Genomic DNA, 16,479 nt, shown 5'->3' on the forward strand with positions numbered 1-16,479 from the left:
TAGAGAGGTGGATTCCACATAGCTGTGATAGAGAGGTGGATTCCACATAGCCGTGATAGAGAGGTGGATTCCACATAGCTGTGATAGAGAGGTGGATTCCACATAGCTGTGATAGAGAGGTGGATTCCACATAGCTGTGATAGAGAGGTGGATTCCACATAGCTGTGATAGAGAGGTGGATTCCACATAGCTGTGATAGAGAGGTGGATTCAACATAGCTGTGATAGAGAGGTGGATTCCACATAGCTGTGATAGAGAGGTGGATTCCACATAGCTGTGATAGAGAGGTGGATTCCACATAGCTGTGATAGAGAGGTGGATTCCACATAGCTGTGATAGATTGATTCCACATAGCTGTGATAGAGAGGTGGATTCCACATAGCTGTGATAGAGAGGTGGATTCCACATAGCTGTGATAGAGAGGTGGATTCCACATAGCCGTGATAGAGAGGTGGATTCAACATAGCTGTGATAGAGAGGTGGATTCCACATAGCTGTGATAGATTGATTCCACATAGCTGTGATAGAGAGGTGGATTCCACATAGCTGTGATAGAGAGGTGGCTTCCACATAGCTGTGATAGAGAGGTGGATTCCACATAGCTGTGATAGAGAGGTGGATTCCACATAGCTGTGATAGAGAGGTGGATTCCACATAGCTGTGATAGAGAGGTGGATTCCACATAGCTGTGATAGATTGATTCCACATAGCTGTGATAGAGAGGTGGATTCCACATAGCTGTGATAGAGAGGTGGATTCCACATAGCCGTGATAGAGAGGTGGATTCAACATAGCTGTGATAGAGAGGTGGATTCCACATAGCTGTGATAGAGAGGTGGATTCCACATAGCTGTGATAGAGAGGTGGATTCCACATAGCTGTGATAGATTGATTCCACATAGCTGTGATAGAGAGGTGGATTCCACATAGCTGTGATAGAGAGGTGGATTCCACATAGCTGTGATAGAGAGGTGGATTCCACATAGCCGTGATAGAGAGGTGGATTCAACATAGCTGTGATAGAGAGGTGGATTCCACATAGCTGTGATAGAGAGGTGGATTCCACATAGCTGTGATAGAGAGGTGGATTCCACATAGCTGTGATAGAGAGGTGGATTCCACATAGCCGTGATAGAGAGGTGGATTCCACATAGCTGTCAAAGGTGGATTCCACATAGCTGTCAAAGGTAGATTCCACATAGCCGTGATAGAGAGGTGGATTCCACATAGCTGTCAAAGGTGGATTCCACATAGCTGTCAAAGGTAGATTCCACATAGCCGTGATAGAGAGGTGGATTCCACATAGCTGTCAAAGGTGGATTCCACATAGCTGTCAAAGGTAGATTCCACATAGCTGTGATAGAGAGGTGGATTCCACATAGCTGTGATAGAGAGGTGGATTCCACATAGCTGTGATAGAGAGGTGGATTCCCTGTTCATTTTCAATCATTTCTTCAACTCATGTCTGGTCAATGAAACCAATTCTAATTAACTTACTAATTATTACTTCAACTAAGAAATTATCACCTCTTAACTAATTCGATGACTTATTTCTAAACGATTTTAGGCACATTCTTTGTAATTCCCTGTTATAATACTATCATCGCTCCGATCAAAGCAGTCGATTAAAGATAGAATCCGTGTAAACTGTGAGATGAATTTAGAAATGGAAATTCACTAAAACTCAAACAGTCATCGTCAGGTGGAAATGATGATGCTTGTTTAGTCACTTTAGGCCGAAACGTTGTGGTCTCGTTTTTAAATCAGCAATGATTGATTATCTAATTACCTTAATTATAAATAATTCAACTATCCCCGATGATTCCTTAACTGAAAAACATCTTTTCAAATTTTGAAACTGATAATAAATTTGGATTTCGTCCATAGCACAGCAGTTTACACGGAGTCATCACTGATATTTTCTAAAAGTACAAAATCTACTCACAACAACAAGTTTTCTCTTGAATTCCTATAAACACTTGCAATACGAAGATTCCTGCTGCTGTTAATATCTCAGATATCTCGAATCTCTGTTTATCTCGATTATGAACCGTTCCTGTCTGTAAGGCGTTGTTTTATAATCAGTTTTTCAACCAATCGGTGAGCCGGATTATCACAATACTAACTGAACTGGACAGATCTAAACCATTCTATCGATGAATACTCGACAAACAAAAAGGTTTCGAGTCCGAGCTTGAGAGTGTGCCGGATCATGGCTAAGACTATGCAGGCTAAGGCCGGGGCTGCAGATTCCAGGCTGAGAGGTCCTGCAAGACATAGGCCGAGTGGGGTTATAGACTCTAGGTTGAGGGGTTTTCTGGCTCCAGGCCGAGGCGGGTACAGACTCCAGGCCGAGAGCTGCAGGCTCGAGACTTAGGGGGTACACTGTCCAGGTTGAGGGGCTGTAGGCTCGAGACCCGAGAGGGGTACACTGTCCAGGTTGAGGGGCTGCAGGCTCGAGACCCGAGAGGGGTACAGACTTCAGGTTGAGGGGTTTGCCGGCTCCAGGCTAAAGGGGCTCAGGCTTCAGGTGTTGAGGTGGTTAAACACGTCTAAAGGAGTGAATAGGTTGGCTGCATGTTTCCGGTTATCTGGTCGAGTTAAGGCTGTTTATTCAAGTTGTGTCAGGTAGATCGTAAGGGGAACTGAGCTGTGTTTAACGATGAAATCTTTGATTGAGTGTTTGTGTGTGTGACCCCACCTCGAAATAATCAATAACTAGTCACGTCGTTTCGTCCATCAGTTAGCAATCTAACACAGGAAGTGACGAGATAATTCAAACAGTAGACCGCACACGTGAACGCAGAGACAGCTTTCAATAAAACACGCCATACACATTTTATCGACAATAAATCTCAATTAGCGATTTATTGCTGCATCGATTTCCGCTCATTTTTAGTCACGAAACAGAAAAACAGATCGATAGAGATTTTTTAAAACAACGCGCCCAGTATCCATACTTCACTTTATTTCTGCATCTTAAACAAGCACTCGATATTATCGACTTTATTTTCACCGTTAGTTAAAAGGAAAACGCCTTTATTTCATTATCAATACCAGTACATCCATCGTAGTTTGAAAAGTTCATTTTCATTTAGAAAATACCCCCAATGAAGTTCATTACTTGTTCCTTATTCCGTTACTTAATGAGAATTCATCTCCCAATAACTTGTTCCTTGTTCCTTATTGGGAGATGAATTCTAAATAATTAACGGAATAAGGAATAAGGAACAAGTAATGAACTTCACTGGGGTTTGGAAAATTACGTTTTCGACGACAAAAAATGTTGTTCCCAAAAGAAGCGGTGAAGTTTCGGGAAACACGTTTTTCTGTTCGGTGTTTTGTTTTCTGACTCCAGCAGACACGGCAAAACAAAACACATCGCAAAAGTTTTTCACCAAGAAAAAAACGTCTAATTCGTCTGTGGGCTGGCCGCACCATCCTGTGCACACCATCGGACTCTGGACACAGTATCATGTCTAACTGGTTTTAATCGATCTTCGCTCTTTAAACTGCGGGTCTCTACTAAAAATCAATCCATTATTCACCAAAAGGAATTATTGTAATATGTTAACTTACAAAACGTCGCTAAAAAAATCTTTAATTCCGAAATAATTCAAACAAAGCTGCAGAATATAGTTATAGAATATTCTTTTATTTAGTCTTTCACTCGGAGCGTGAAGTAAAAATACCGATCTCTTTACAAATATTGCCTATATTTAAAACGTCGGACCTTAACTAAATCCTTGGTTATTTATATATTTCTAAAATGTATTTCTATCGGTAAGGTCATTGTGCTGCTCCTGTGAACATCATATAATTGTAGTCCAAACATTCTAAAAGGTGTTACGTGTTTGCGACAAGTTGAGAATCAATAATTCAATAATTTATCAGCTTCATCTTCGTCGTTGTGTCGATTGTGATGTTCACGGTGTTGTTCCAGCACTAGAGGTTATATTCCTTTGACAAATCTATTCACAAACTGTCCTAAAATTACGAATCCTATCTGATCTCTTCAAAACAATCCTTATCTCATAACTCCCTTTTCTCTAAAAATCTCACGAGTACTTACAAAAAAGAATCTAGTTATTTGCTATAAATGACTTAAGCTTGTACAAAAAAATCTAATTAACCTACATATTACTATTTGTCTTCGCGCTTACTCATTAAAGTAAAACAATTTTAGAGGTTTAAGACCTATTAAGTTAAGAATCCTGATCAATTCAAAATAATCCTTATACATAGTTTAGTGCCGATTACGATGTTATGGGCGTTTTCCCAGCACTAGGTTTATATACCTAATACAATTAAACCTATTTACAAACCATCCTAAAGTTGAGAATCCTATCTTATCTATTCCTAATTAACTCAATAATCATTACGAGATTTCACCCGAAAGCTCGTTATACTTACAAAAAACAAACTTACTCATTAAACTAACAATTTAAAAGGTTAAATCTGTGCAGATTAACATTTTCTATTTACGGTTTGAATACAATTCTTCCATATCTATTCAGGAGTTGTGTCTTTGCCCTTCGCGGCTTTCATATCCATATATGGAGTTGTATATTGCACAGAAGCATACGAATAAAGTTAATTATCATCTTCCAGAGGTTCATCGGTATCTTCCACCAACTAAGGATACGTCGTCTTCTTCAAGGCTTCAGGATTCATGTATTGATCTGTGTCTGTATCTCCACCGGCGCTAGGAGTTGTCACGTCTATCGCGCCTTCAGTGCTCCTGTACGTGTCCTCTTCTATCCCAGGTCCCATATCCATATAAGGAGTTGTATCTTTGCCCTTACCGGCTTCCATAGCCATGTGAGGAGCTGTATCGTTTTCATTCTCGGCTCTCATGGCTTTATGACTTTGTTGTAATCCAGTTACAGTATTTCTCAAAAGTTTTCTTTTTGAAACATTCTCGGGATTTCTGTCGTCGTCCGGGTCTTCGTAGATGTTCAACTCGTCATCTGTTGTTTCAAGCTGTTGCGGTTGTTTTGAAGTGTCCACATGACCTTCACCGGTTTCAAGCTGTTGCGGTTGTGTTGAAGTATCTACATGACCTTCACCGGACGAACGTCGTCTGCATCTGAAATGTGTAATTTATGCAGCATTTTTTACAGTTAATTTCAACGTATTTCGAAAAGGTTGTGAACTGCAAAATAACAGAAATCTAGTACCGATTTTGCACTATTCCACAATTGGTGCCAAACGTACAACCAAACATTTTAAGGACAAATGGTATTACGTTGAGTGCTCTCTTTTAAGCTCTGATTTTCATAAAAGTCTTGACACAGACACATAAGATCTCTTCGCAAAAACTGGTTGTGCACAGTAGGTTCGAGTCCCGATCTCGCGATCCCGGCATTTATTTTTAAAAGTAAACATCGTTAACTGTTTAAATTAACCCACCGGTCGGTTTGATTTTTATCATCATCCAGACTTACTGGCAGCAAACTCACTGATCTGGCACTCTGTATTATAACATGTTTAATTTTTTTCATCTTCAACTTACAACGAATTCGATGTTGTATTTAGATAATGTCGATGGCGATAGAAGGAGATTGACTTAGATCTAGCTGAAGTTTAGTCAAAACTTCGAAACCGTCAAAATATCAACTGTGGGTTTTCCCATCAACACCGAGTTCATACCGGGAGGGGGGGAGGGTATGTCGAGTTCATACCTGCGAATAGTGATAACAGCGATAGCAACGATCAAAAAGGATCCAGCCGCTCCACCGACGATGTATGAGGGGTCCGATGTAGTCTGAAAGATGTAACAATGATGAAATTACTATCACGAACGACCATTTAATCGCATATTTGTTACTGCGATCATCAACAATATTCAACCCGTAATGATTTAAAACGTGGTATCCTATATGAAAATAGCTTATACTGTGTTTAATTCACGACAGATTTAGACGTGGATCAAGAGTGTTCCAAATCGCATAAGGGCACTCAATATTACGGGCTGCTTTATCCTTCACCGAGTGTCTGATGTTAGACTAAGATCGTAGAGCGACGGGGATTTTTGTGGAGGCAACCACTGCCAGAGAACTGTATCCATGCCTCACGAGCGCGGTAGCCACTGACATGGCTTTTGGGCACCTCCTTCGGAAATGTAGGTAGGAATTAAAGACAATTTTAGGCCATGCAAAATAAAAACAAACAACTGAATAAATTGACATCCAGCTCGACTATCTATACAATAAAACAACTAGATATTCACCTTTGGTGGATCAGTATTTGCTTTGTCTGAAACCAAAAGTGAAAAAGAAATTCAGGCTTCGATCTCTGAACCTCACGTCTAACAGTTGACAATTCTACCACTATTAGTTCGATTATAGGGACCTGAACAGAGCCGTAAAGGCTGTGACATCACTAGGACGTTCGGGCCAGTTGAAAAAAAGTTTATTATGACATGTGGTAATTGAAATAGAAATAGTCATATTAAAACAGTCCTTGTTTTATATCTGATGATGGAAAATGATGTTTGTTTTGTGTTTTACGCTTTTATGGTTGTTCAACTACCGCAACTTTCTACTGAAGATTTATATATACATATATTTACATTACGATTTTATTTTACACTCCAACCATTTCCATTGAGGAAAACATTATACATCGACACTAGTTCCCCCTAGCGGAGAACTAGTGTCGATATTATATTCTAACTCTTACTCCTACCTGTTTCGCTATTTTCCACGACAGTGCTGCCATCTTTACCGATTTTAAAGGTAAATTCTCTTTCCATGCTGCGGGTTTCTGCGCCATGTTTCCACGTGAATTTCACCATAACTGCCACTTCTCCCGCCATATTTGTCGGAAACGTCAAATTTAAACTCATTTGATCGTTAACAGCTTCGCTCGCGACATTTCCGTCGCTGATGAATCGATTGTTAGCTTTAAAACGATGGGCAACATTGAACACGATTCCAGGTTGTTGCGCGGTCCATTTCACCACTCGACCTTCAACTCGCCAGTTCTTGAAATATTGACCAGTATCATCTGAAAACATAAACAAATCAGCACTCCTAGCGGTCATTCGAGAACTATATATTCAGAATAATAATCATGTACAAACCTTTGTTTTCGATGTCTATATTAAAGTTATCAGTGCATTTATACGTGCAGGTTTTATCGGGGATCTGAATAGACCACGTGTTTCCGGTTAGTCTAGTAGCATGCATTGCGTCATCGTCACCACATTTACACGTGACAGTTGTTTGTACATTGTAATTGTATATCATATGAACAGTCGTGTCGTTTACTCGACTCCAGCTCCCAGCCGCACCTAGAAACATTATACACTTAAACATGCTTAATCGTGTTAATGACGTCATAGGGGGATCTATAAACTGCTCTCCCGCTTTTTACACTTACCAGTAGGGTCCGCCGGTGTAGTTTTAGGTTTGGGAATAACTGTTACTCTTAAATTTTCTTTCGATTTCTTGAGGTTCGTACGAGAGACGCATCTGAACTGTGAGTTGTTGAGTGTCATATCGCCACGGATTGTTAATTGTTTCTCGGATGAATAAAGTTTCCACTGATCATCATTTTCTAATAGATAATCCCAGTGTATTCTCCCTTTATCGTATTTACACATGTAAGTTTTTGATTCTCCTTCATTCAATTTCACCTCATAATTCATTAAATCATTCCCCGATGCATTAACTATCACTGGAAAACCGTCTGTAAATAAACATATTCTGATTATGTCAATCGTTCAGTTACTGGTTTTATATTTCAACCTAAGTAATGATGATAAAAATCTTTCAATTTGTATGAAAAAATTGTTCATAGTAAAAACTGCATCATGGTTACAAAAATCACAATGTGTTTAAATTTGTTCAGATCAATTTTCCGATCGAAGAGTTCCACAAAAACGTGGAGACAATAAATCGGATGCAACGTCCGCCTTATGTTTTAATAACGATTGGGAATTTTAACCTAATTTTAACTGAATATTAATTGAGTAAGTCTCCCGGGTTTAAGTTAATACCACCCCTGGGGGTATAAACAGAGCGGTAATTCACCACACAAAGAATTTTAGTATCCACGCTATGTTTGGGCCCCAAACATTAAATGATCTGGCAGATTGTGTTTAAACTCATCTCTCTGTCTCTCTACCTTCGCTCCGTCTAGTAATGTGTATCTCTTCTTCGATGATCTCCGGGATAACGAGGGCATTGTGGAGCCGTGACGTCAGATATCTGGACTTCATTCGCGGTGGTTTCACAACTAAATATAAAAAACAGTTTTCCAGAAAAAAAATCGTTAAAAATCGATTATTAGAAAACGCGACGCTCTCCTTAGAATTTGAAACTAATGTTCTCTTATTTCTAGTCGATTGAGATTGGAAAATTAAACAACATTATTCTAAATTGTGGACGCCTTAGAATTACTAGATCATCAGAAACCATCGGAATCTATCCTATTTGAGTTTAGGGAAGGGTATAAGACCCTCTAGAAGTATGAAAACCCGTCATTTTTTGAAAATATTCTTTTTGAAATTAAGTTAGCACGATCTGAAATTAAGAAAGTTAGCACGTAAAGAGTTAAAAACACTCGTTTATGAAAAGACGTCTGTAAGACAAGCTGGCCTCTGCTGTGAGAGAATAATGTTTACAGCTTAATATCGGATTGACAATATCAGCTGATATTATTCATATCTGATACGTGAGACTCGTGGAACTTCCTTTTCATATTTATTGGTTTAGTCGCATACCAGGGACGGTGTCGTCCATTAAAATGACGTGTTTGTTGGAGAGGTTAAGATATTTTTTTTATGTTTTTCTCTACGTTCGGTTGGTTTATATTTTACAGAAAGCCGTATCAACATCGTGATTTAGGGTCCCGCTATAGTACAGAACGAAATACGAAGCAAAATGTAACGAAATGGTGATATTTCAAATACGACCGCACTTCAGTCCAAAGCTAGTTATAACACCAGCCACGGGACTGCGGTGGAAGGAATGTGGCGGTTTTAACGAAACGTCGAGCGTGAGAATTTACGGTGTAATATTCTCACTCCCTGTTGCGCGGACGTAGGCCTACTGTAGAAATATATATAGAATATGGGAAAAACCGGGACTGCCCAAGCGATGGCACCGAACACTCCGAAAAGACTAGCAAAAAACCCGAACAATAACATCCCAAAATCCACACCAAAAAAGAGTTGAACGTTTTATCAAGATAGCAAATTAGAAAAGGCAAGATTTTAGTGACCTGTGATACTGAACTCCCCTAATCGCTTAAAGATAATATTAGCCTTTGGGAGGGTACATCGGTTGCCTGACAGGGGTGGGAAAAAGGGGACCCCTCAACGGATCGCAAATCCGATAGAAACATAATTACTAAGACGAGTAATGACAGCCGCAGTTACTTACTTATAGCTCCAGATGTTTCTGTAGTGTATAAATCCCCCAGTAGAAATAAAACCGTGCAGATTATTAAGAACAAACTTGTCCTCGTCATCGTGATATCGAAAGGATTGATTCTGGTAAACATCTAAAATAATCAATCGCTCTGATTGAGGAAGTTTTATACATATACAGATACATACATACACCCACACATATATATATATATATATATATATATATATATATATATATATATATATATATATATATATATATATATATATATATATATATATATATATATGTGTGGGTGTATGTATGTATCTATATATCTATATATATATATATATATATATATATATATATATATATATATATATATATATATATATATATATATATATATATATATATATATATATATATATTTATATGTCGTGTCATTTTTCTCCTGTATTATGTGTCTTGGTAATGCAGATTTAAAAAACAAATTTGTTGGTCATGCGAATGATCAAGATTTATACTTAAAAAGTATAATAGATTTGATAATGAACGATGTCCCTATGTTGAACTTAAGAAACTTGGTAGCAAGTTTAAGATTAATCCATCAAACTTGACTGTCCTACAAGTCAATATTCATAGTCTTACGTGTAAATTACAAGAATTAATAATCGATAATCTAGCGAAGCAAATAATAGTTCTAGATATCATCATGATCTGTGAAACCTTCATAAATGACAAAATGCTTCATTATGCCTTTATTTCATTATCAATACCAGTACATCCATCGTAGTTTGAAAAGTTCATTTCCATTTAGAAAATACCCCCAGTGAAATTCATTACTTGTTCCTTATTCCGTTACTTAATGAGAATTCATCTCCCAATAAGGAACAAGTAACAAGTAACTTGTTCCTTGTTCCTTATTGGGAGATGAATTCTAAATAATTAACGGAATAAGGAATAAGGAACAAGTAATGAATTTCACTGGGTATTGGAAAATTACGTTTTCGACGACACAAAACGTTGTTCCCAAAAGAAGCGGTGAAGTTTCGGAAAACACGTTTTTCTGTTCGGCGTTTTGTTTTCTGACTCCAACAGACACGGCAAAACAAAACACATCACAAAAGTTTTTCACCAAGAAAAAACGTCTAATTCGTCTGTGGGCTGGCCGCACCATCCTGTGCCCACCATCGGACTCTGGACACAGTATCATGTCTAACTGGTATTAATCGATCTTTGCTCTATAAACTGCGGGTCTCTACTAAGAAATCAATCCATTATTCACCAAAAATAGTTATTGTAATATGTTAACTTACAAAACGTCGCTGAAAAAATCTTTAATTCTGAAATAATACCAACAAAGCTGCAGAATATAGTTATAGAATATTCTTTTATTTAGTCTTTCACTCGGAGCGTGAAGTAAAAATACCGATCTCTTTACAAATATCGCCTATATTTAAAACGTCGGACCTTAACTAAATCCTTGGTTATTTATATATTTCTAAAATGTATTTCTATCGGTAAGGTCATTGTGCTGCTCCTGTGAACATCATATAATTGTAGTGCAAACATTCTAAAAGGTGTTACGTGTTTGCGACAAGTTGAGAATCAATAATTCAATAATTTATCAGCTTCATCTTCGTCGTTGTGTCGATTGTGATGTTCACGGTGTTGTTCCCTCACTAGAGGTTATATTCCTTTGACAAATCTATTCACAAACTGTCCTAAAATTACGAATCCTATCTGATCTTTTCAAAACAATCCTTATCTCATAACTCCCTTTTCTCTAAAAATCCCACGATTACTTACAAAAAAGAATCTAGTTATTTGCTATAAATGACTTAAGCTTGTACAAAAAAATCTAATTAACCTACATATTACTATTTGTCTTCGCGCTTACTCATTAAAGTAAAACAATTTTAGAGGTTTAAGACCTATTAAGTTAAGAATCCTGATCAATTCAAAATAATCCTTATACATAGTTTAGTGCCGATTGCGATGTTATGGGCGTTTTCCCAGCACTAGGTCTATATACCTAATACAATTAAACCTATTTACAAACCATCCTAAAGTTGAGAATCCTATCTTATCTATTCCTAATTAACTCAATAATCATTACGAGATTTCGCCCGAAAGCTCGTTATACTTACAAAAAACAAACTTACTCATTAAACTAACAATTTAAAAGGTTAAATCTGTGCAGATAAACATTTTCTATTTACGGTTTGAATACAATTCTTCCATATCTATTAAGGATTTGTGTCTTTGCCCTTCGCGGCTTTCATATCCATATATGGAGTTGTATATTGCACAGAAGCATACGAATAAAGTTAATTATCATCCTCCAGAGGTTCATCGGTATCTTCCACCAACTGAAGATACGTCGTCTTCTTCAAAGCTTCAGGATTCATGTATTGATCTGTGTCTGTATCTCCACGGGCGCTAGGAGTTGTCACGTCTATCGGGCCTTCAGTGCTCATGTATGTATCCTCTTCTATCCCAGGTCCCATATCCATATAAGGAGTTGTATATTTGCCCTTACCGGCTTCCATAGCCATGTGAGGAGTTGTATCGTTTTCCTTCTCGGCTCTCATGGCTTTATGACTTTGTTGTAATCCAGTATTTCTCAAAAGTTTTCTTTTTGAAACATTCTCGGGATTTCTGTCGTCCGGGTCTTCGTAGATGTTCAACTCGTCATTTGTTGTTTCAAGCTGTTGCTGTGCTGTTGAAGTGTCCACATGACCTTCACCGGTTTCAAGCTGTTGCGGTTGTGTTGAAGTATCCACATGACCTTCACCGGACGAACGTCGTCTGCATCTGAAATGTGTAATTTATGCAGCATTTTTTACAGTTAATTTCAACGTATTTCGAAAAGGTTGTGAACTGCAAAATAACAGAAATCTAGTACCGATTTTGCACTATTCCACAATTGGTGCCAAACGTACAACCAAACATTTTAAGGACAAATGGTATTACGTTGATTGCTCTCTTTTAAGCTCTGATTTTCATTTAAGTCTTGACACAGACACATATGACTCTCTTCGCAAAACTGGTTGTGCACAGTAGGTTCGAGTCCCGATCTCGCGATCCCGGCATTTATTTTTAAAAGTAAACATCGTTAACTGTTTAAATTAACCCACCGGTCGGTTTGATTTTTATAATCATCCAGACTTACTGGCAGCAAACTCACTGATCTGGCACTCTGTATAATAACATGTTTAATTTTTTCATCTTCAACTTACAACGAATTCAATGTTGTATTTAAATATATATCGATGGCGATAGAAGGAGATTGACTTAGATCTAGCTGAAGTTTAGTCAAGACTTCGAAACCGTCAAAGTATAACAACTTTGGGTGTTTCCTATTAACACGGGGGGGGGGGGTATGTCGAGTTCATACCGGGAGGTGGGGGAGGTTATGTCGAGTTCATACCTGCGAATAGTGATAACAGCGATGAGAACGATCAAAATGAATCCAGTCGCTCCATTCGTGATGTAGAGTACTGTAATGGTCCAGTGATTGGGGTCTGATGTAGTCTGAAAGATATAATAATGATGGAATTGCCATCGCGAACGACCATTTAATCGCATATTTGTTACAGTGATCATCAACAATATTCAACCCGTAATGATTTAAAACGTGGTATCCTATATGTAAATACCAAACTGCGTTTAAAATCGCTACGGGTTCAGGCGTGGATGGAGGGTCCTATCTCGAGGGAGCTCCATGCCTCACGAGCGCGATAGCTATTGAGGGGGTGTGGGGACCTTCCCCGCCAAATGGTAACGATTAAAGATTTGGGCCATTCTGGTCGATTTTGGAGGCTTGAAAGCTTAAAAACACTGGACATTGTTGTAAAATTCTAACCCAAGACTGAGAAGAAAGGGACTTTTTTCCAAGTGATAGGATAATGAAGTTTTCACGGATATCTCCCAAAGTAAGATTCTATACTAAACTTGTAATACATGTTATGCAAAATACAAAACAAATGAATTGAAATTAAATTTCAAATTGCTTTTATGGTAAATATCGCATTGTCATTGACAAGAAAGTCTGTATACAATGCGCAGTATACAATATAAACTTGAAATGCATGTAATGCAAAATAAAGACAAACAACTGAATAAATTGACATCCAGCTCGACTATCTATAGAATAAAACAACTAGATATTCACCTTTGGTGGATCAGTATTTGCTTTGTCTGAAAGGAAAAATGGAAAAGAAATTCAGGCTTCGATCTCTGAACCTCACGTCTAACAGTTGACAATTCTACCACTATTAGTTCGATTATAGGGACCTGAACAGAGCAGTAAAGGCTGTGACATCACAGCCTTTCAGAATAATAATCATGTACAAACCTTTGTTTTCGATGTCTATATTAAAGTCACCAGTGCATTCATACGTGCAGGTTTTATCATCGGGGATCTGAATAGACCACGTGTTTCCGGTAAGTCTAATAGCATGTATTGCGTCATCGTCACCACATTTACACGTGACAGTTGTTTTCACATCGTAATTGTATATCATATGAACAGTCGTGTCGTTTACTCGACTCCAGCTCCCAGCCGCTCCTAGAAACATGATACACTTAAACATGCTTAATCGTGTTAATGACGTCATTGGGGGATCTATAAACTTCTCTCCCGCTTTTTACACTTACCAGTAGGGTTAGCCGGTGTAGTTTTAGGTTTGGGAATAACTGTTACTTTTAAAACATTTACTGACGTTTTCAGGGAATGTCCGATACTGGAGAAACATCTGAACTGTAAGTTGTTGAGTGTCATATGTCCACGGATTGTTAATCGTTTCCCGTATGAATAATATTTCCACTCATCATCATTTTCTAATCGCTTTTCCCACACTATTCTCCCTGTATCGTGTTTACACGTGTAAGTTTTTGATTCTCCTTCATTCAATTTCACCTCATTATTCATTAAATCATTCCCCGCTGCATCAACTATCACTGGGAGACCGTCTGTAAATAAACATATTCTGATTATGTCAATCATTCAGTTACTGGTTTTATATTTCAACTTAAGTAATGATGATAAAAATCTTTAAATTTGTATAAAAAACTTGTTCATAGTAAAAACTGCATCATGGTTACAAAAATCACAATGTGTTTAAATTAGTTAAATTAAGTTAGCACGATCTGAAATTAAGAAAGTTAGCACGTAAGGAGTTAAAAACACTCGTTTATGAAAAGACGTCTGTAAGACAAGCTGACCTCTGCTGTGAGAGAATATTGTTTACAGCTTAATATCGGTTTGAAAATATCAGCTGATATTATTCATATCTGATACGTGAGACTCGTGGAACTTCCTTTTCACATTTATTGGTTTAGTCGCATACCAGGGACGGTGTCGTCCATTAAAATGACGTGTTTTTTGGAGAGGTTAAGATATTTTTTCATGTTTTTCTCTACGTTCGGTTGGTTCATATTTTACAGAAATCCGTATCAACATCGTGATTTAGGGTCCCGCTAAAGTACAGAACGAAATACGAAGCAAAATGTAACGAAATGGTGATATTTCAAACACGACCGCACTTCAGTCCAAAGCTCGTTATAACACCAGCCACGGGACTGCGGTGGAAGGAATGTGGCGGTTTTAACGAAACGTCGAGCGTGAGAATTTACGGTGTAATATTCTCACTCCCTGTTGCGCGGACGTAGGCCTACTGTAGAAATATATATAGAATATGGGAAAAACCGGGACTGCCCAAGCGATGGCACCGAACACTCCGAAAAGACAAACCCGAACAATAACATCCCAAAATCCACACAAAAAAAGAGTTGAACGTTTTATCAAGATAGCAAATTAGAAAAGGCAAGATTTTAGTGACCTGTGATACTGAACTCCCCTAATCGCTTAAAGATAATATAAGCCTTTGGGAGGGTACATCGGTTACCTGACAGGGGTGGGAAAAAGGGGACCCCTAAACGGATCGCAAATCCGATAGAAACATAATTACTAAGACAAGTAATGACAGCCGCAGTTACTTACTTATAGCTCCAGATGTTTCTGTAGTGTATAAATCCCCCAGTAGAAATAAAACCGTGCAGATTATTAAGAACAAACTTGTCCTCGTCATCGTGATATCGAAAGGATTGATTCACATCTAAAAAATAATCGCTCTGATTGAGGAAGTGATATACATATACAGATACATATACCCACACACACATATATATATATATATATATATATATATATATATATATATATATATATATATATATATATATATATATATATATATATATATATATATATATATATATATATATATATATATATATATATATATATATATATATATATATATATATATATATATATATATATATATATATATATATATATATATATATATATATATATATATATATATATATATATATATATATATATATATATATATATATATATATATATATATATATATATATATATATATATGTATATCACTAATATTGTAACAATTCAACTTCAAATAGTCAGATATTTTATATCACACGATTTTTGCGATTTTCCTTTTTGATATGTAAAGTGTAAAGTGCGCCATCATTTAAGGAAAGCTTTAACGGAAACAAATCTTCCGCAGAAAGGAATTAATTACTCATTATATATTGTTAGCTAAGTTTAGCTATTGTTGTCTCGGAGACACTCTGGTGCTATTATGCTGCAAGTAGTTGACACCGTGTCATTTTTCTCCTGTATTATGTGTCTCGGTAATGCAGATTTAAAAAACAAATTTGTTGGTCATGCGAATGATCAAGATTTATACTTAATAAGTATAATAGATGATTAACAGTCATTTGATAATGAACGATGTCCCTATGTTGAACTTAATGAACTTGGTAGCAAATTTAAGATTAATCCATCAAACTTGACTGTCCTACAAGTCAATATTCATAGTCTTACGTGTAAATTACAAGAACTGAAATTAATGATCGATAATTTAGCGAAGCAAATTATAGTTCTAGATATCATCATGATCTGTGAAACCTTCATAAATGACAAAAATGCTTTATTATGCCTTTATTTCATTATCAATACCAGTACATCCATCGTAGTTTGAAAAGTTCATTTTCATTTAGAAAATAC

At 37.1% G+C, this 16,479-nt stretch overlaps 1 protein-coding gene across 1 annotated transcript; it reads right to left on the reverse strand.

Moving 5' to 3' along the window:
• Window positions 1-10,856: 10,856 nt before the first annotated feature.
• Window positions 10,857-15,463, reverse strand: LOC141907533 (uncharacterized). Its single transcript, XM_074797208.1, has 6 exons — window positions 15,376-15,463; window positions 14,031-14,345; window positions 13,729-13,941; window positions 13,546-13,571; window positions 12,802-12,905; window positions 10,857-12,185 (listed from the first exon to the last, which is right to left on the reverse strand). The coding sequence occupies exons 1-6, from the start codon at window positions 15,461-15,463 to the stop codon at window positions 11,699-11,701; spliced, it is 1,233 nt and encodes a 410-aa protein (XP_074653309.1). The 3' UTR covers window positions 10,857-11,698.
• Between the last annotated feature and the right edge of the window lie 1,016 nt (window positions 15,464-16,479).

The sequence above is a fragment of the Tubulanus polymorphus genome, chromosome 6 (genome assembly GCF_964204645.1).
Source record: "Tubulanus polymorphus chromosome 6, tnTubPoly1.2, whole genome shotgun sequence".
NCBI lineage: Eukaryota > Metazoa > Nemertea > Palaeonemertea > Tubulaniformes > Tubulanidae > Tubulanus > Tubulanus polymorphus.

Bases quoted from the DNA above. Each gene is read 5' to 3' on its own strand.
- LOC141907533 (XM_074797208.1), bottom strand. From the start codon at position 15,463: ATGACGAGGACAAGTTTGTTCTTAATAATCTGCACGGTTTTATTTCTA. The intron at 12,906-13,545 runs GTGAATATCTAG...TATATCTTTCAG, and splicing joins CAAATACTGATCCACCAAAG to ACTACATCAGACCCCAATCA. The intron at 12,186-12,801 runs GTATGAACTCGA...TACACATTTCAG, and splicing joins GCTGTTATCACTATTCGCAG to ATGCAGACGACGTTCGTCCG.